This window comes from Phalacrocorax carbo, chromosome 1 (assembly GCF_963921805.1).
Source record: "Phalacrocorax carbo chromosome 1, bPhaCar2.1, whole genome shotgun sequence".
NCBI classification, from domain to species: Eukaryota; Metazoa; Chordata; class Aves; order Suliformes; family Phalacrocoracidae; genus Phalacrocorax; species Phalacrocorax carbo.
In genome coordinates, this window is record NC_087513.1 from 123,365,486 (window position 1) to 123,385,477 (window position 19,992).

General features: G+C 36.4%; 1 protein-coding gene across 2 annotated transcripts in view; it reads right to left on the minus strand.

The window, feature by feature from the left end:
- Positions 1–19,992, minus strand: part of USP9X (ubiquitin specific peptidase 9 X-linked) — a 104,046-nt gene that overhangs the window by 17,968 nt on the left and 66,086 nt on the right. The window contains exons 24-33 of one of the 2 annotated variants that reach the window (XM_064473182.1): positions 18,888–19,013; positions 16,222–16,347; positions 13,027–13,193; positions 7,043–7,151; positions 6,310–6,456; positions 6,047–6,193; positions 5,044–5,251; positions 2,477–2,697; positions 1,894–2,084; positions 1,275–1,448 (exon numbers count right to left, since the gene is read on the minus strand). In XM_064473182.1, the coding sequence (XP_064329252.1) occupies positions 1,275–1,448; positions 1,894–2,084; positions 2,477–2,697; positions 5,044–5,251; positions 6,047–6,193; positions 6,310–6,456; positions 7,043–7,151; positions 13,027–13,193; positions 16,222–16,347; positions 18,888–19,013 (1,616 nt within the window). Of the gene's footprint in view, positions 1–1,274; positions 1,449–1,893; positions 2,085–2,476; positions 2,698–5,028; positions 5,252–6,046; positions 6,194–6,309; positions 6,457–7,042; positions 7,152–13,026; positions 13,194–16,221; positions 16,348–18,887; positions 19,014–19,992 lie in introns of both variants that reach the window. The other variant, XM_064473173.1, reaches the window with a different exon arrangement.

A 19,992-nucleotide genomic window follows, 5' to 3' on the forward strand; every position in this document is an offset into this window, starting at 1 on the left:
TAAACTACAAGCAGGGTAACATTTTTATTAAGAAGTACAATTATGCAAATCCAGCAGAGCTCCAAAAAGACAGGTAGTACTTCACAACAGTAGATAATATCAGAAATGAATGGTAACTCACATTGCTTCACATCTGTATCTTCCATTTAATTACCCATTGCAGATAAAATCAGTGCTTTCATTTTATCTTGCAATATTTCAACTTACTTCTGGTCACATATTTTTAACCCATGAAACTTAAGATGTTCCACTTATAAGTTCTTCTAATTCACAAATGAGCTCAACTGAATTTGAAAGATTACCACATTTAAATCTGTTTGTATCACTGTTTTTTTCCTGTATTTTAAATGCAAACTGAAGGATAACAGTAAATCTTCAACTTTCACAACAAAGAGAATTTACAATGGTAATGTGCAGAGAGATCCATGTTGTTTAAGAATCACATGTGATCTGAAAGATGTCGTGAACAGTGTGAAGACCAACTGTTACTGATAAAAAATATAACGCAATAATAAAAGCAAACAATCAAAAAAGAACAAGTCCCTTATTAGGCCATCTTGAATCTTGCACGCAATTCTAATCATCCACCTCAAAACGGATACAGAAGAAAAAGTCTAGAGAAGTACAGCTGTACAACGACTAATTCTATTCTTTCAACTAAACATTTGTCATTGATCACCACCATCAAGACAGTAGGCTACAGACTTTGAGTCTGATTTGGCGTGGGTGTTTTTTTTACATACCCCATATGAAGCTGAATTTCAGTATTCACATTTTAAGTTAATTAAAAATACAGCAGAAATCTTAAGATAAACTTTCTATGCCATTCTCCTTAATTACAGCTTACACAATGAGTATGAACAGAGTTTTACTCATTGGAATTAAAGATTCATGCTTGGGTTAGCTCTATCCACACACCATGGAAGACAGAAGACAGCAACAGCTGTTGGCCACGTCTTAAAATTTTATACATTGCATTTGGTCCCTAAGTTGTTTTCGCCTTTAACACGAAAAAAGCTGTATCTCTTCCTCCCCTGATCAATACACAATGCTTCACATACAATCTGCTAAGTAGAAGCAATAGTAAGTATTTCAAGGCACTTGAAGACAAGTTAATGTTAAGGCTGTAGAAAACAAGGTAGCAAATTTTATTAGCTTTAAAAAAAACCAACCCCAAACCATGCAAAAACCCCACTCCTGACTCTTTAGTCACTTTTATAAAGATACAAACACAGGTTCTTTTTCTGTAAGGAAGGAGAATTTTAAACACTTACCGATGTGGGCATCCTTGACAAATCTTCTGATCAGCAAAGGACCCTCCTAAAACTTTACTTAACATTGCTGGATGGCCCAAAGCTTTTAAAGCTTCATCTAGGCTGTCCACCAAGGAATTAAAAAATTCTAAAGCATCATGCTGTTCACGTAGATTTACAGGTTCACCCCAAAGTCTGAAAACAAAAGCACACTCTTGTCAAATATCTTTTGTTTTGTTCACCAACAATTTATTTTCTAAGAAAATATTATTCAAGCTATTAATCCCTCCTTCTTACTGCGCAAAACTATTTATTGGTTTGTGGTATAGTACACCAACTGTTACTCTGGCCCCTGACACTTACTGGTAAGTAAAACCAAGCTTTTGTGTATAATGCCACATTTAATTCGAAGTTTGAATGTCAAGGTCAAGAACCACTAGAATTCAAAATAATCATCTTGCTGTAGACTTTGGTTTACTAAGACTTCTAAAGAATGGTGAACAGGTAAGATAACAAGAACAGTGCTGCACAAGTTCTGCTAATTTACACTTAACACCACTACCATTTCTTCTACTATGATTAGTTTTTTTGCATTTCAGTGCTCCAGTGAACAGCCATCAATACTATATTTTCTATTTACCTAAATTGCTTCCAAAACCCTCTTGGTACATAGTACTGTAGCCTGGAAGCTGCTAAATGACCAAAAATTACTTGGAGATGCCTCAGAACTCCAATATTGTACTCTTTTCTATCTTCTGTTTTACTCAGTGCTGGTTTGTCTTCATACTGATGTGGATAACCAAACACGTCATCTCGTGGGTCAACATTGCTCTGAAAAGCAGAAGAAAATTTGTGCAATCAACTTTGACATGTAGCTACCTCACAGTTAGTTGTATCCCTTGTTTCACTTAATCTAAGGTGTTTCATATTCTCATCTGAGGAAAGAAATAATGGTTTTGTATGCATTGATAATTTCTGGTGGCAGAAGTGGTGTGCTGTGCTTTCAAGTACAAATCCATGAGGAGGAAGTCTGCAAACCCTGCTACTTGGATCTTTTGTACTGCCTTTCTGGCAGTGAGCCTATTAAAGTAAGAAATATTATGCTATCGTCCCCACTGCTAGAAGTGGAAAGCAAAGTGATTAGCAACCTAAATTTGTTACAACTTTTTCACAAAAAATAATTCTATTTTGAAGATAAGCAAATTGTACGTAATTAAATTTACCTCATTGTCCTGCTTTTCATCCCCAGACATGTCATCATCTACATCACTGCCTGTGCCTTCAATTGCAAGAATCCCATTCCTGATGGCTGGAATCATGTACAGCTGCTGAATGACAGAATTCATGTAACAAGTGGCACCAGCATTTTTTAGTCCTACAAATCCCTTTGGTGGTCGAGGCCCAACAGGTGGTAGATACTCCCATTCTGTAAGCGCTTCACAAGCTAAAAGAAAATAGGAGAATGTGATTAGGAAACTGTTTTGTTATAAAAGACTTAGACCATCAATGCAGTACAAAGGGCAGTTGCATAAAATTAGTATTAACCTGTATCACAGTGAGTTTAATAAAACAAGTGTTCCACCAGAAAACTTAATTGCTAAAACGAGCACAACTTCTATGAACAATAGTTCTATCTGTAATGTTAACATTACACCATTTTTTTTCTATTGCATAACTAAAAACATGGCCAGAAAAAAAATTAGCCTATTTATGTATCAAACAGAAGTCTTCCCTCAGTACCAGCAAATTTCTTCGCTGAAGATTTCAGTTGAATGAATCTGGAATATATAACCAATTTATAAGCCTTTCACAAATTTATAATCCTTTAAAAATGACAATATTTCACTTATGCCTCACTTTTCCTTGCCAGGATGGGAAACAGTTTTAGATAATGCTATCTATATGACTTGCAGTAGATTATTTTCTCCTGAGTCTTCTCCCTCAGATCTCTCCCATCTTTTCTGAGTACATTTATGATCACAGGTCTCCTACACTAACCTATTGTTCCATGGTTTTAACACAAAAAATTCTGATGTAAAAGGAAGAGAGCATGCATGTTTACAAGCAAGCTTTACTTGGTATATGAAACACATAGCATGCACAGTTCATATATGTGTTCTCTCTTCTGTCTGACATACCACAGAGATCTGGCGTTCTATTGTGCTTATCAAGTATTTGAGTGGAAGTAAATGCCATAAAATCCTTCAAATTGTGAAGTGATAAGAAATACACTAGTTCCCAACAGAAAAGGGTGAAGAAAAAATGATGAGGCAGGGGGAAAAACCATAAAGCTGCTATTTTCTTTTAGTTATTTGAGATGAAACTGAAGAGGAAGTTACTGAAAAACCTCAGATGACTCACTGATACCACCAACTGGGCAAGTAGCACTGCCATTGTGAGAGGCAGTGAACAGTTCCCACTATGGAGCACTGTTTCTAGTTGCTTATAGTTTTGCTAAACTCTAGAAGTTTAAACATTCTATTACAGCACAGAATGGTTTGGGCTGGAAGGGACCTTTAAAGATCATCTAGTCCAAACGCCTGCCATGGGCAAGACATCTTTCAGTAGACCAGGTTGCTCAAAGCCCCACCCAACCTGGCCCTGAACACTTCCAACAATGGGCATCCACAACTTCTCTGGGCAGCCTGTTCCAGTGTCTCACCACCCTCATTGTAAAGAATTTCTTGCTTATGTCCAATCTAAATCTACCCTCTTTCAGTTTAAAACCATTGCCCCATGTCCTATCATGACAGGCTCTGGTAAAAAGTCTCTCTCTGGCTTTCTTATAAACCCTCTTTAAGTATTGAAAGACCTCAATAACATCTCCCTGGAAACCTCTTCTCCAGGCTGAACAACCCCAACTCTCCCAGCCTTTCTTCCCATACAAGCTTGGGTTTGCTTGGTTTGTTCCTGGTTTTTTCTCCTTTTCCTGTTAATATTAACAGCCAAAATGGTTTAACCATCCCATTTAGGGCTGCAAAAAATACACTCATGTTTGTTCATTTTTAAGAAAGTCTACATGCTTTTTATTTATAACAAAATCTGTTTTAAGTATGAGCCTTTGGCCATTCTTGTGAAAACTAGCCCAAGTTTCATTTGGCTATCGGCTTTTGAACAACTAACATTTTAAAGTTTGTTTGTACATACTGTAATTGCTATAATCTTTCTCCAGTGAGAAGGAGAAAGTTCTTTAAGTGCAGAGCTGTGCTGAGAAAAGGCCAAAACTGAGAACACAAACATTTGAGAAAGGACTATAACAAGCAGAGAATGAGTACAGAACTGAAAAGGGAAAGAGGAGAGTGGACCTGTGTCTGTGTGTGAACAATGATGACAAGTGAGCAACCAAGAGACTGGCACTAAAACTAAGCCAAAGATACCTGATGAGGTTCTGGGATTGGTTAGGCAGAGCCTGAAACGATGAGACAAAAGGAGAAGATACAGACAGAATAAGGTTCCTGGGAGCTGGTAGGGACAAAGGGAAGTAGCCAGAGATCAGGGTAGGAAGGGTCAGACTGCGTAAGTGACTGGGACTGAAACTCGAATGCAATCATGTAATGCAAGTCAGTACATTTACTGCATAAAGAAGAACAAATAAAGGCTACACTGACAACCTTTTCCAGGTTTTGACAGCCCAATTTTGCACCATTAAAAGCGGCCACAAACACACCACTAACTAAAAAAACTCAGCATCTAGTTCAGTTAATAATATAAACAAAACCTATACATAATATAGACATTAAAAAGTAGAAAATAGGTAATTAAAAATATTACATACTAGTGATTGCTGTACCTATGTAATACATTTCAGTCAAGGTGTCTACTATCTGTTTGAGATTTCGGACACATCCAACTGCTAGTGCAACTAGTAGCTCAAAGCCAGCATTAATAGTAGCTGGTGAACTACAGACTGGTATGGCCTGCTCAGCAGGCAATTCTCCATTTCTCATGTATTGTAGATAAACATTGGATGCCGGAAAGATGAAATCATCTATCAATTCCTGAAAAAAAAACCAAAAGAAAATAAAGCACCTGTTACCATAGATATGCACACTATTTTATAACAGAATAAGAGTGATTATATAAATGAATGTCTGAGAACCGGAGTACTTAAAAAAGCCCAAGAGTTAAAACTGAGACCAACACCATAACAAGCTTTTAAATTTAGAACATAACAACTCCATTCTAAAGTGGTTCCCTGCAAACCCACCCCCCACTGCAAGTTAAAAATAAATCTGCATTCCTGATGAGTAAAAATTTATTTTGCTAAACCAGTATTATTTACAAAGCTCTTTATCAATTAGTGCTGAAAAAAACCAACGTTGCTGCTGTATAACATCAGAGGTACAAAGAAAACACGACTGATTAGAGATGCTCAGATGTCACGAATTTGTTCAAACCTGCCATAAACATTAATATCACTAATTAAGAACACATGGAGAAAAGACAATACAGGGGTAATGAAAGAAAGCAGCCCCGTACCGGACTATCCTGTACCTAGCTCACTACCCTTGTGTGATGTTTGCCGAGCCTTGGAATAACAGCTTGTGAGGTTACACCAGCTCCGTATGCAGTGGTTCCAAAGAATGAGAATGTTAAGCACCCTTATGAGTGAAACATGCAATTTTTAAAAAAATTGTTTTTAAAGAAAACATTAAACTCCAAGTAGAAGCCCTTGTCAAACAGTTAAATTGGGACCTTTTATGGTTACAGACCATAGGTAAAAAGAATCTTTGCATCTTATTTATAGTAAACAAACAAACAAAAACTCCATAGGTCAAAAAACTTGAACTTACTTTAATGAGATTAGCACCTCCTTTTTCACAACCAATATGGTATTTCTTCTCAGGTGTCTGGAATGCTAACAACTCTTTTGTTACTCCAAGGTGACCCTCTAAGATAGTTTCCTCAACACCTGTTTCCCCTGTTCTTTTTACTTCATCCTGCCATTTAAGAGAAAGTTAGGATTCTCTAAATAATATACATTTACCAAGCTTAAGACTGTACAACATAGCAGCAAAAAGCTGATTGTCGGAAATAAATTGATCCTAAAACTTACCCTAATCCTCTTAAGCCAGTCAATTTCATTATTGAGAAGAACTTCAGCATTGGGTACATTAATATTACTGTTGTAAGCATAGTTAAGAAGATGTCTTAAGAGAGTGAAGTAGTCTCCAGAATGCTTGGCTCTCTCTCTTGCAGTACTCTATGAAAACCAAAACCAAATGATACAGAACTCATACATGCTTCTACTTATTGTGCAATGCTAACATTTTCCCTAAAACTGTCAGTAAATGTGAAAGAAAAGTGTAAGGGAATTTTTAACCTTTTAGAAGCTTACAATTGCATTTAGCTGTTAATGAATGGCTTCTGGGCAATTTTAGTAGCAATTTCTATACCCGAATAAGAAACAAACAATGAAGTGATCAAATGTTCACGAGAGCTATGAACATGCAGAACTGAAAAGCCCTGGCAGGCCCTGTAAAAGGCAGCAATAACTAAGTATCCATCTGATCTGCTAATGATTTTTACTTTAAGGTTAGCATTCACTGAAGATCAAATGCTTATATTAAAGCTTATTATTCATGTTCTTATCAGAACACACAAAAAAGTCCCTTTCCCCCTCATCAAACTCAAATGGAAATCTACTGTGCTGCTGCTTGCCTATAGGTCAAAGGGAATCTGTATTTTAGTGACTGCTGTTAATCGCAATTTGCCTTTTCCTGCAGATATTCCGCCTTATTCTTACAGAAATTCACATTGTACTGTAGCCTTTACCTCTCTAAACTTACCCCTAGAACAGTAAACAGCAAGGTAATGAAGAAAAGGAGGGGTCTCTGTCCCATGCAACACCTGGTAGCCATTAAAAAGAATTGCTCCTGTGCCATCTGACGAACAGTTCTGGAAATCATTTAACAAACATATTAAATGCAATCTCCCTATCCGAGCAGGACATTAAAAAAAATCCCACGATTAAATTTGTGCTGATCTGCTTCATGCCATTTTCTAAAACTCCACATAACATAAGAAATTGGAATACTTTAATTATTCACTACCCATCATATTGTTTCTCCTTGCAGTGAAATTTCAGACACGTGAAATTCAGACACAGGAATTACTGTTACAAAACGTGTTCCACAAATCAAATATTTAAAGGTAAAAGAAAAAAAACTCACCAGCACCTAACCACTAAACCTTTGCAACAGCCAGCAAATACCACATAACACAACAAGCAATGTGCAACCCTAAATAAATTTTAATTTTTTTCTAATCAAGCACCAGTTCTACCTGAAAGACAAAATAAAGCTGCTCTTATTATCACTACAGCAGTTTGCTGAGTACCTATGAAGCAATCAGAATTTACCATTGGGAGGAAATGAGAAAAAATGACCCGCTGCAAATTCAAGTGGCTAGAATTAAAGGAAAATTTCCTTTAAGAACTTAATCTAACCACTGGAATAATGTGGGAGTGGATAATTTTTTTTTTCATTAAGGTTAAGGCAAACCCTATTCTTTCAAGTTGTACAATTAATTGTTGAAGCATTATAGCTCATAAAAACCATTAGAAACAACTCTGCTTGGCTGGGGAGAGAATACAAATGAATGCTGTGCTTTATGAAGTTACCTCAACATATAAGAAAATTAATTTTACAGTGACTTTGTTGTGTGGCTGTCATTATTTTCTGCCCACAAGGTCACTGTGGAAAGTACAAGAAAGAATCCTATCTCCTTCAGAGTTCTTTCATGTGCGGTTAACTGTGCTTCAAAGCCATGCAAGAATGACCATGAGGTCAGAGCAAAGATGCACCTAGCTGAGCACTCCGTCTCTGGTATACACCCATGAAAGGGCACAAGAAGAGGGAAGCATGCAGTGACACTTCTCCAGAATGTTCTCTCAGCTTCTAGCAATTTGTGGTTCAGGAAGACTACCAAAAGCAGTATTTCATAGCTCTCACTGGACTAATTAATGAAAGAACCCCTCAAACTATTTCCAAACTGAAGGTTTACACTGCTTAAATGCTATGCTCAAGACTGTTCTCTATTTACTCTCCCTTCGCTACTTCTGATTTTAAAGGTCTCCGTGGTATTCTCCTCCCACCATTTATCTCTTGTCCAATATGAAGTGCCCCAAGCTATTCAGCTGTTCCTCAGATGGAAGTAATTTCAGAGCTTTGATCTCCCTTGTCACCCTTCTCTGATCTTTGCAAGTTCTACTACATTGCTTTGAGTTGCAGAAGACCGTGGGGTGGAGGGGGGGGGTCTGTTTTGTTCTTAATAACTGACATTTTATGGAATCTGATTGCTGAGCTGACATTTTCATAAAACTTCTCACAGAAATTTCTTTTAAGATGCAACCTTTCAACTGCTTGGGGCACATTACATAGGCACTCCTCAGGTTCATGCACTTAAAAGCAGAAAGAAACAGATAAAAGCGGTATCTTCCTGAAGTGGGAACCATGACCAAGGAAACATATTTCACACTCTTATGCCTCTAAGGAGTATGCAGTATTTGAACAAGTATTTTCATGAGGCTATAACCACCTAAGAGCTCTTAAGGAACCATGGGAAGGATGCATCTGCCTAAACGCAGGCATTTAGTGCCATGTGAGACACTAGGACAATGGTGTAGAGTTGGCAGATAGGACACGAGTTGTATGATGAACTCATAGTCATCTGGTGAAAAAGCCGGAGGCCAAATGCCTCCATTAAGGCAGGCAACTTGAATCCCACCCTACTGAAAGCTCCAGGATACAGATTTCTGTTTAGTTAGCAGGAGTCAGCCTCTTCAATAGGCATAAGCACCACTGCTTTACACAGGCAGTAACAGTTTTTGTTTATTTGGGCCGTATGTTTATGACCACCAAACACTTCGCAGCCATCAGCAGAATACTTCTGGGTTCCAGGATCATTTAGGACTAACTGTCCAGCTATCTACTGTTGGCCAAGCCAGTCTTGTATTCAGGGGTCACCGCTATAAAAATCAATTACTTTGGAGGGTAAGAACTGCTCTGTTATTTAGTATTAAACATTTTGCATTCTGTTTCTCAATTCACAGGTAGCATGGTTATGCTACGAGGAAACAGCAGAAGTCCCATACAATCTCAACCTCTCAAAGAAACAAAACCCACCAACCCATCTGACCATATCCAAAATGATTGTATTTGTGAGATCTGAACTTGACCGTCTTCCTTGTCTTTTACGGTGCACCAGAAACATTTTCTCACATGCATATTTTTACTCACATTGTTCTCTGATTGAGGACAGGAGATTAGAGAACAATAGTTGAAAATGAAAGGATATTCAGAATTCCATCTGGTATTTGCTGTACTTTCTCTGCACTGGAAACACTAAATTTGCTTCCACATTAATTGAGAAAATTACTTTTTTAGCTTAGTTCAACTTCATTGTCTTCATTTTCAAAGCAGTCTTCTGTTTCTGCTCATGTTTATGCTATTCTAACCATCAAGTAATAATTAACAGTTGCATTCTAAGTGAGATCATCACATATATCAGAAATTTCACAAGCACATGAGAGAAAAGTGCTCAGTGGTTAGCTTCTTGGACTGACAGTATGAACCATTTTTTCCATATAATAAATTCAGCTCATTTCACATTTCGGTTGAGAAAGCAAGCAGAGAGAAGGAGCTGAGCAGCAGTCCAACTGGGTAAGAGAAGCCCTTAAAAATTTTATCCCCGCTGACAAAACCCCAAACAAACCTCATCCATTAATGCCACTCTTGTTTTTGAAGGGCAAAAAGCTAACATACCTGGTGAATTAAGGCGCTGTTGTTCAGACTTGGGCTGACATGCCAACAAAACATGTGGAAAGAGAAGCCCCAGCCTGGGGACATATCTAGTTTCTTCCAGTATTTTAGGAAGAAGAGTATAACACAGTGAACTACTCACTAGGCCTAACGATATGAAATAGTGGGGTATCAGATTCAGTCAAAGCAGCTCAAATCAGCAAGAAGAGTAACCACTGGAAGGGACTGGCAAAACCATGACAGATACTCCCATCACTAAATCAAAAGTGTAGGTTTTGCTAAAAAGACCTTCTACCTCCATCACAAACTGTGTTGGTTAGAACCTGCGCAATGAAATTCAGAGACTAAACTGTTTAAGATTTAGAGATTTAGAAGTTCCTTATTTGAACCAATAGTTCACTTCCTTAGGGAAATGACCGGAACAGAAAAATCTTCACAAAGATCATCTTTCAAAGACTAAAAGAGTGGTAACAAGTCATCTTTGCTGTAGGTCTGTCATTGGCACTATTCTGTTTGTAAAACAGAACATTGCTATCTTGCTAATAACTATTTTAATTTTTTACATTGTGCTGTAAATGTAAAACAGAGCAGACTATTTTTTTGTAACTAATTAATAGTTACATGTACTCGTTCTATGTTTCCTTTTGTCTGTTGTTTTTTTTTTAAGTAAACATTAACACAACTATTCTGTGAGTTCTTGCAGCAAAAAAAAGGCATTAAGGCACAGCATTTTTAGAGTGGGAAAGATCACAAAATGGATTCATAGTAACAAAAGAATATCCCCGTATTTTCTTCTTTCAGTTTTTCTTGATGACAATTTCCTGGCCTATTAATCCAAACCAGTGAAAGTAATAGCAAGTAAGTAACTTTTAACCCTGACACCTGATAAATGATGGCAGAGACATATCTAGCTGTGATGACAGCTTTCCAGCCCACATAAACTGACAACAATTCCAATTTGTGATATTCAAAGCTTAAAGAAAGGTTTTAAGACCACTTCATGAGACACATGTCACGCCAGAAGCGGCCCCAAAAGTTTTAATATGGTAAATTAGCATGGAGATCACACAGATTTGGCCACTATGTTAGATAATAACCTTTAGATTCTCCAAAGTTATCATTTGTGCAAGTATACTTCTTATTTACAAACTGAACCTGAGAACTGCTCACTGAACTTAATATGCAAAGAAATACTTCTGTCTGCAAAGGGTTGATACCAAACACTAACTGAAATATAAACAAATGCTGGTGAACACTTCAGAAATGTCACTTAAATTCCAAGTACAATGCTAGAAAGTCAGATAACTAGCAAAATTTATTATAAAAGTTATCACCCATTACTTGAATTTGTACAATTAAAATAATATTAAAAAGCCACAAGTCTGATAAATCTTTGGACCCACATTAAAAAAAAACAAACAAACAACAAACAACAAACAAACAACAAAATAACCACCAAAAAAAAAGTCAAAGGATGGGACAGCACTAACACTTGCCCATGCTATTCAGCTGTACTGGTACTCCAAATATGACATGCAGCCAACATACGCTTACTGAAAAATAGTAACTTGTTATCAACTGTTGACAGTTTTAAAAATAAAATTTAGTGATTTCTTACTCATCAGCCTTGAAATTTACCAAAAATAGTGAAAGACAGCTTGTTTCATTTAATGTGTAAAATTGCAACATACGTTTGTCAGCATGTTTTTTTTAAAACTTATCTAACTTAAGTGATAATAACAAGCTTCAGTGAAGCTGAAAATTCAACATCCTATATCACGGGTTGCAAACTAATAAAGCTTGTGGGATTCTGACAATAACACTCCACAACTCCACTTTCACCAACATGTGCAAATAGTTAATTGTAAAGAGATACTGATGATACTATTGATTCTTTTGTTATGGTGAATATTCATGAACATAAGACTTTTCAACCTATTTTATCTAGAAGAGTAAAAAACCCAACACATGGTGCTGAAATTCTGAGCCCAGTCACCTCAGAGAGCCAATACCTGACTCCAATAAAAATGTACTGAAAGGCTTAGAAAACTTCACTAATTTTTGATATCTGTCATTTCTCAAAGTTAAAATATTTGTGGAACAACAGCAGAGATCTTACAAAACTAGAATTAAATCTTTAGTAACAGTTCAAAGCACTGGTATCTTTTTGTTTAATAAGAACATACAAAAACTTTCAACCTGGATGGCTTTTAAAAATACACACCCCAATAATTCACATCACAATTTCACATGGACTAAAAGTCACAAGACGCACATCATACAGATTTGGTACTGTGCAGATGCTAAGGAGACCTATAGGAGTAACTTGGAGATAACAAGATCCCTGAACTCTACGGCAGGACTGCAGGGCAACTGAACCACATCGCTCTTGGCACCTCCTGCTGGTTTTCCCTGTCCATCTGTCCCCAACTGTGCTAAGGGTTCCACCAAGACGCTGCTACTGCGCCAAGTGACAGCTCCAGTGCGACAGCTCTACTTAAAACATGAGTCATGTGAAGAGTCACAAGTGTACCACTCCAATGCAAGAAAACCAGAGGATTAAACCTTAATTTCCCCCTCTGCTCAAGCTGCTAGCACTGCATCTTGTCTTTACTTACAAGAAAGAGTATAGGAAAGTTCTTCTATACCTAAGTCACTTAAACATACCAACACAGCAAGTATTCACATAATTTCTGAAAAACATAATGTACCTATTATTTTATTCTACATAAATTGTCCTAAAGCCATCAGCAGCACATTATCAGGCATCCATCTGGCTTGACAATATCCTCCTTACGAGTACGAAGAAGATGGGACTGATATAGCTACCACTTTAGGACAGGTATCCAAATGACAGAATTATATTGCTAAACAATAAATTAAGACAATAAATTAAGACAACTGCAGAAAAATCACTTAAATAAGAAGTCACTGCTCTGCATTTAGGCTTTATATTAATTTTGAATTGTAAAGTAACAGATGTGATTTAAAAAACTACGACCAAAACTTACTTGCTGTGACAGTGCAATAGCAAATCGATGATAAACGTCTGCCATGCTTTTTCTTTACTGAGTGCATCCAGTGCCGTTGGAATCAAAGCAAAGCACAGGGTCATCACCTCCAATGCTTCACAGCAAACTTGTTCATCTTCCATGTCTGGTTCATTTCCTGCATTTGTCTGTGAAAATAAACAAGATACCACAAATTGGTTATAGAAAAAAATCCCAAGAAACCCAACTGGCTCCAAGGTATATACACCAAATACAAACACAAACCACAAATTTGTATACTAAGTGATTATCAGTGCCAAGTATTTTATGCACTTCACTCAGATGTGATTCAAAGCACTATGCAGGATGACCTGAACTTCCAGTACTGTGCTTCTCAAAGGAGGATTCCAAGCACAGACTTCAGGAGCTAGATGTTAAATAGGAGACTTGTAGGCAAAAGTGACATCAGTTAGTACTGTTCGGGTTTTTTGTTGGTTTGTATTTGGGGTTTAGTTTGCTTGGTTTTTTGATTTTTAAATAACATGGTTTTCTTCACTACTCGGAACCTGGAGTTTAAAGATTTGGAAACAGTTGCTGTTTAAGCAGAGAAAGGCTGCAGAAAGGCTGTAGCACTGTATAACTCGTCAAGAAGTCCAGTTTTATAAAACTTTGATACTCACAACTTATTTGACCAAAAGCTTCTTAATATTTATTCAGCACTTCACTTTCAGAAACACGAAACAGATGAACCAAATTTCAAACATAGCTCCTGTGGTGACTTTTGAAATATGAAAGGGTAATATTTCTGATTGCTACATAGGTTATTCTTTCAGTTAAACACTTGAAACAAGTGAGTTGATTTGCTGCATTTTCCCAAAATAAATACTTTGAGAAAAGACGCAAGCCCTCTCCTCCGTCTCAGCAAAAATTAATTAGCTTGAAGAAATTCTGAAGAAACTGAATGTGAGCAAGTTTTAACGTTACTTCATCGGTAATTGTGGCTGCATGTTAGCAACATTAACCATAGATATAAAATAAGTATTTGTTTTATATATGGAAAGGTTATCAGGATTAACTAGGCAGAAAGAAGGGATTACAACACAGAAGAGATAATTAATTGTAAAGAGCAGAAGAGTGTACGTCTCAGCCTGGCAATAGACATGACTTTGTCTTTGCACAACAATTAAAAATCAAAGACAGTCACTACTGCTCCAGCAGGAGGATGTGGTAATTCTGACACATCTCAAGATATGAAAATAAAAGCATTTGCTTTTAACAAGTTGAGGACTGCACCTGCTCTGCACTGAAGCCCTGTTTAGAAAAAAAAAGGTATTTCTGCATGGGTGCAGGGATCTAGTAAAAAGGCAAAGTGCACTCTATACTCAAAGAAGTACTTCCCTATACTCAGGCACCAATAGCTGATGGGTCTGTACAAGCAGCATACTTGCCTCGCTTCAGATGGGCATGGGCCTTCTCTGAGCTAATAAGGAAGTGGTGGTTGACACCACTGACAGTCATGCATAGTCTTCTTCAACCACTGGGAAGACTCCCATACCAGATTTTTTTGGGGGGCAGGAAGCAGAAGAGACTCCGTAAAACTCGTGCTCTCAAAATAATTTATCTTGACGTTAAATATTAACTGAATTCACCAGTTAAGTTCAGAAGCTTCTTAAAGTGCTCAGAACATTCTTTCAGAAGCTGTACTTGATGGGACTACTCTGAAGTACTACTTAAAAAAATGATTTACCATAGTTGCCTTTGATGTTTTTAGGACTCCTGACATGTCATTCCGGATTCCACAAATATCAGTCTGCTTTTGTTCTTAAACCGACATTTAGCGATAAAACTCTACCCCATAGACTTAGCAAAACACTCATTTGACCAAAATACTCCTTTTGCTCAGGATAAAACAAATGTAGCTGCCACTTATTATAAATGTCCATGTAAGTGTCGATAAAAATAAAAACCCAAACCTCTCCATAAAAAAAAAACAAACTTTGAAGGATGATTGATAATGCATAGCTTAAACTTCACCTATTTTAAAATGTCAATTGTTTGAAAATATTTTTACAGAACTTAACTGTAAATTTTTCACCCAGAAAAATGTCAGGAAAAAACCCATTTAGGTATATTTTCCTTCAGGTGTATTTTCTCTAGTGCACTACTGTTCTTAAAACATCAAATGTATAGATATAAGAGCACATCTTCACGTGCCTGGACTATCACACTAATTAAACCACTTTTTACATGCAAGTTATACCACCTCCTCCTCAAAAAAACAAAACAAAACAAAACCAAACCCCAAATTCTTTCATGAAGGAGTCATTCTCACAGCAATAGAAGCAGATGCCATTATACAACTACATAAGCTCAAGAAGCTAAAGGTGTTGCATTCTGCTGAAGCAAATATTATTCCTCTAATTGATCATTTAAGCATAGCAGCTAATACACCAAGAATATAACTTCCCTATATATTCCTTTCCCTTTTGCTCACAGACAAGTATTGATTAGTACTGAACTTGATTTTACAAGGCAAACAAGTGAAGGTGTTTAGAAAACAAAAGTATTTTTTAAAATCACTGTCAAAATACAGATTACTATTTCCTGTAACTGTAAGCAACATTCATTAAACACAAGGTATAGGATAACATACTAATATAACACTCAAATCTGAATTATTTGCATAAATCACATGTGAAACCATGAAGATGGTCTACACATCTACTTAATAAAAGGAAAAAAGCATACAGGATTAGCAATTATTTCGTTTTACCAGTGCTTCAGTGCTAATTTCAGATCGATTAGCTCTTATTTCTCATTCTAGACTGCACATATGCTTTAAATCAACTTCTGCAGTACAGCCCTTTTAAATTCGAAGACTAGAAAAATTAGTATTGCAAAGAAGTGCTTATTTCTTATTTTGATACGGAATCTAACTGGGCTGAGAACATGTCACAGCAGCTTACAGAACTGGTGCGTTTTTGAACTGACACCAGATTCAAGTTACAATTAAATATCTACCAAATAAAGGAATTTGGAATAGAGAACTAAGAACTGTGGTATGACAATTGACATATCATACTAGACTCTGAATACCTAATCACCAAGATAACTACCTAAAAGCTCATCACATTCTAAGCCTGACCTGGTTGACACTGTCCCTTCTGTAAACAAAGGAACAGTTATATAGAAAAGAAGTCACTTAGGAATTCTTACCTTTTCATAGATTTTACTGATTTCCTCATTCGAGCTGAAAACCAGCTGAACTGACCCACAACCTGATGCCCAAACAATTTTTTGTACTGCCCTAATAACACAGATATCAGGGATGTATTTTGAAGCCTGAAAAAAGAAAAATAAACCAAAGCAACGTTAAAATGCGGTTGCAAATAACATTACAATGGATTCTAAATTCTCACAAACGTATTTACAGAAATTTAAAACTTAGAACTTTAAAATTTAACAAAGAATTTGTCCTTAAATAGAGGGGGAAAAATGTATCTTGAAAAGCATTTGTACTTCACTTATGTAATAGTTCATTTTTAAATCAAAAGTAGCATGTATTTTAGTTGTATTAAAGAATCTTAAATCATAATGCTACAAGTACCAGGAATTGCAAGAAAGTGAACATATTTGATAAATAACCAGCAACAATTTGATTCTGAGTAAGATTTCACAGAAACTACCAACTTCAATGCTGTAACATTTTTGTTTTGGGGAAAAAACCCCAACAAACCATCAAACATGCATCTGGAAGGTAACTAGCCTCTTAATTAACACAAGTTGAAGTTATTTTAGGGTTTGTCGTCCTGTCCCCCGTCCCCCGTCCCCCCCGGATATTTATTGTGCTAGCTGACAGCTAGACAAGCTAACACTTATCAAGTATGTGATTAATATATAAAGGGATTGTTCTATATTCAAGTTATACAGGTTTTAAAATTAGTAAGAACAGAGATCATATCTTATGAATGCAGACTCACTCTCCAGTATTTTCAGCATGGCTGGGAGTTAACATCCAACAGTTTCTACTGATATACAAACATTACAAAACATACTTCAACTGCCATTATTTATAGTTTGCATCAACTTTCAAAAAAACCCTGAAGCTATTTGGAGTCTATATTCAAAGCAGAACTCTCCAAGAAATCGGCAATCTTTAAAAGCAGATGGTAGACAGCTCTCAAATTTCAAATTTCATTTTTCTAATGCTCAGACTTATTTAAAAAAGGAGACTCTAAGAAGCTTAACTAATAAGCTGGCTGCGTCAGGAAACCTGAACAACGTGCATTCTTACTACTTATATGAACATTAAAGTAGTTACAAGAAAAATAATAGGTATTTCACCTTTGCCACAAGGAAACCAACCTTACAGTAACAGCATCACAAGAAAAATTTGTCATACAAAGAACGAACATTTTTAAATCTCACTGTAGTTTTAGAATCTTGAAGTATCAAAATTTTTTTAAAAGGTGAAAGATTTCCTTCTGTGCTGTAGTCTTCTGTTTGGCCTACAGAAACCACGTCAGACTTATTTTTTTAAAAATTGTGAGGTCAGTTGAAAGAGTCTTTGACCATCAACACATTAAAAGAAAAAAAAAGTTTTTCAAAGGCGAACTATAATATGTATGAAATATAGATCTAGAGCAGTTTTCATAATTTCAGAAAATTACAGACAATACTTTAACAGCAATACTGTGTAGACTCTCGTAAAAGAGATTCAGATTTTGTTTGCTTTGATTTGCCTGGTGAAAGAAAAAAATATTTATTTATTTATTAGGAGACCTCCAAAAAAGACAAAGGCACAATTAAAAACTTTTCTTCATACCTCACCTCAAAAGACACTTTTGTGGAAGGAAGTTTGTTAAATCACAGTTCAACTGGGTAATTTTGCAAATACAATCCCCTATGGATGTAATTCAACCACTAATGGAAATCAGATGCTGTAGTCTTCCAGTCAGTACATTGTGCTTTCTTTAGACACTGCTCTTGTTCAGAAGAAACAGTGTACTTTTCAACATTAAGATGATAATACAAGACTACTTTTATTTAGATAGCTCAGAGCTGTTTTGGTGACAGCTTTGCAGATATCCCGTACAGTACAGAAAAACAATATTCACTGTTTCCACACTGGAAACTGAGGGATCCCAATTCACCATGGAAGAGAAGTTGCACTAGTTCCCATTTTAGCTTCTGCTGAATTCAGCAGTATTCACTAATGTATTCACTAACATGCCTCAGTTCCAAATCCAAATGGGATTTGGTCATACCATACAGTACCATACAGATAAGACTATTACATATGCAAAGCACATTGTTCAACCCTACCAAGCCCCACAATCCAGTTTTTCACCTGTATCATTAATGCATTTTCAATATATGAAGATACACTGCAAACAAGTTGAGACTTATCTTTCAGCATTTAAAAATCATGCTCAATATTGAAAAATTTCCTCCCCTTTTCTGTGTTTCTCTTCAAGAAGGGAATGTTACTCAGAAACCAAAATACAAAGGACCAAAAAAAAAAAAAAATCACAAAATGTCTTCAAAATACCCATTAACTCCTTTAAGTCTATTATAGCAAATCTCTGAAGTTCGAAGTCTAACAGTATTCACAATCCATTAAAGAGCTTGTACAGAACCTGCCTAGTTCACTTAAGGCTCTTTATGCTATTAGACACTGAATTTCGTAATTGCATATGGAAACAATTAATTAAATACTTTTAATTAGTTAGAAGCTTATGAGCCATATGAACATGACCTAAAATGTTTCATGATATTTTAGAAGGAAATCCATGTCTTAAAGCAATAAACCTAAGGATTAACAACAACAAAAAAAAGAGATACTACAGGAAAAAAGGCGATACAGAAAAGAGTTCACTAACCTCATCAGATATTTGCTGTGCAAGACGTATTGCTACATTTCTTAGCATGCATTCTGAGGTTGGATTAGGAATGTTTTGTAGGGCATTTTGTAGCACCACTGCCTGATCATGCGTAGCCTGGTTTATCTGGAAGAAAGTATTTCTTATACTTATTTTTACATTGAAAAAAGAAAGCAAGAAGATATGAAAATAGAAAGTTACTTGGAAAGGTTTACTAGAAGTAGATAAGATCTTGGAAGGAAAACTACTTACAGAAACTGCAAACACCAAGAAAAATAAACCCCCTCATTTTCAAATAGGTATCACCCCATCTGAAGACACTGTATGCTACAGTGCACGATCATAGAGCAAAAGTAGTTAAGAGGAGAGGCACTTGCTCAAAACTACTTATGTTTTAGGGGTTTATTGATGAGACTATTTCAAGTTAACAAAATGTTTAAAATTAACAATGCCTCCTTCCCTTTCTGTTGATGCAGGAAAGAAAGGGTTTGCTAAAACAATGGCTCTCCCTCTGGATGAGCCAACAGTGTCCAGACAGAACACAGCTGCAGTGTTCATTACAGTTAAGCACGTTTTAAACATTTGAGTTAGAGCACTATTGAAGAATTGTATTCTGGATTTTCCCTCTTGTTCTTTATCATACTTTCTCAACAGAAACAGCACCAAGGCAAGTTTTAATCATTTTTGTATTGTTTGAGCATAGAGTTCCTTCTCCTTGGGCTGACAGAGCTCCATAGTTTTGACAGTTCAAGTCTGAAATGGTCGTTTCCTTCTCATAGACAAACTTGCTTGAAAAGACTGTGTGCTGTGGTTAAAAGTTAAAGCGTGACAAAAGAGTTTCTTCATTTTCTAATACCATTTCCGCCAAAAAAAACCTGTCTCGAACACTGCTCAAAAAATGTGCTGTCAAGTTGATCTGTAACACCTGGTGCTGATCACATCCCTTTGCTTTTTCAGCTTCAGTAAGACACCTGATTTGGGGAGCAAAATGACAGAACTCCCACCAAAGACTGTAATGGAGCTTACACAGTCAATTAGCTATCAGAAGCAGGCTGTAGAAGGATCAAACATATATGGGGGCGAATCAGGACCCATGCACCAGAAT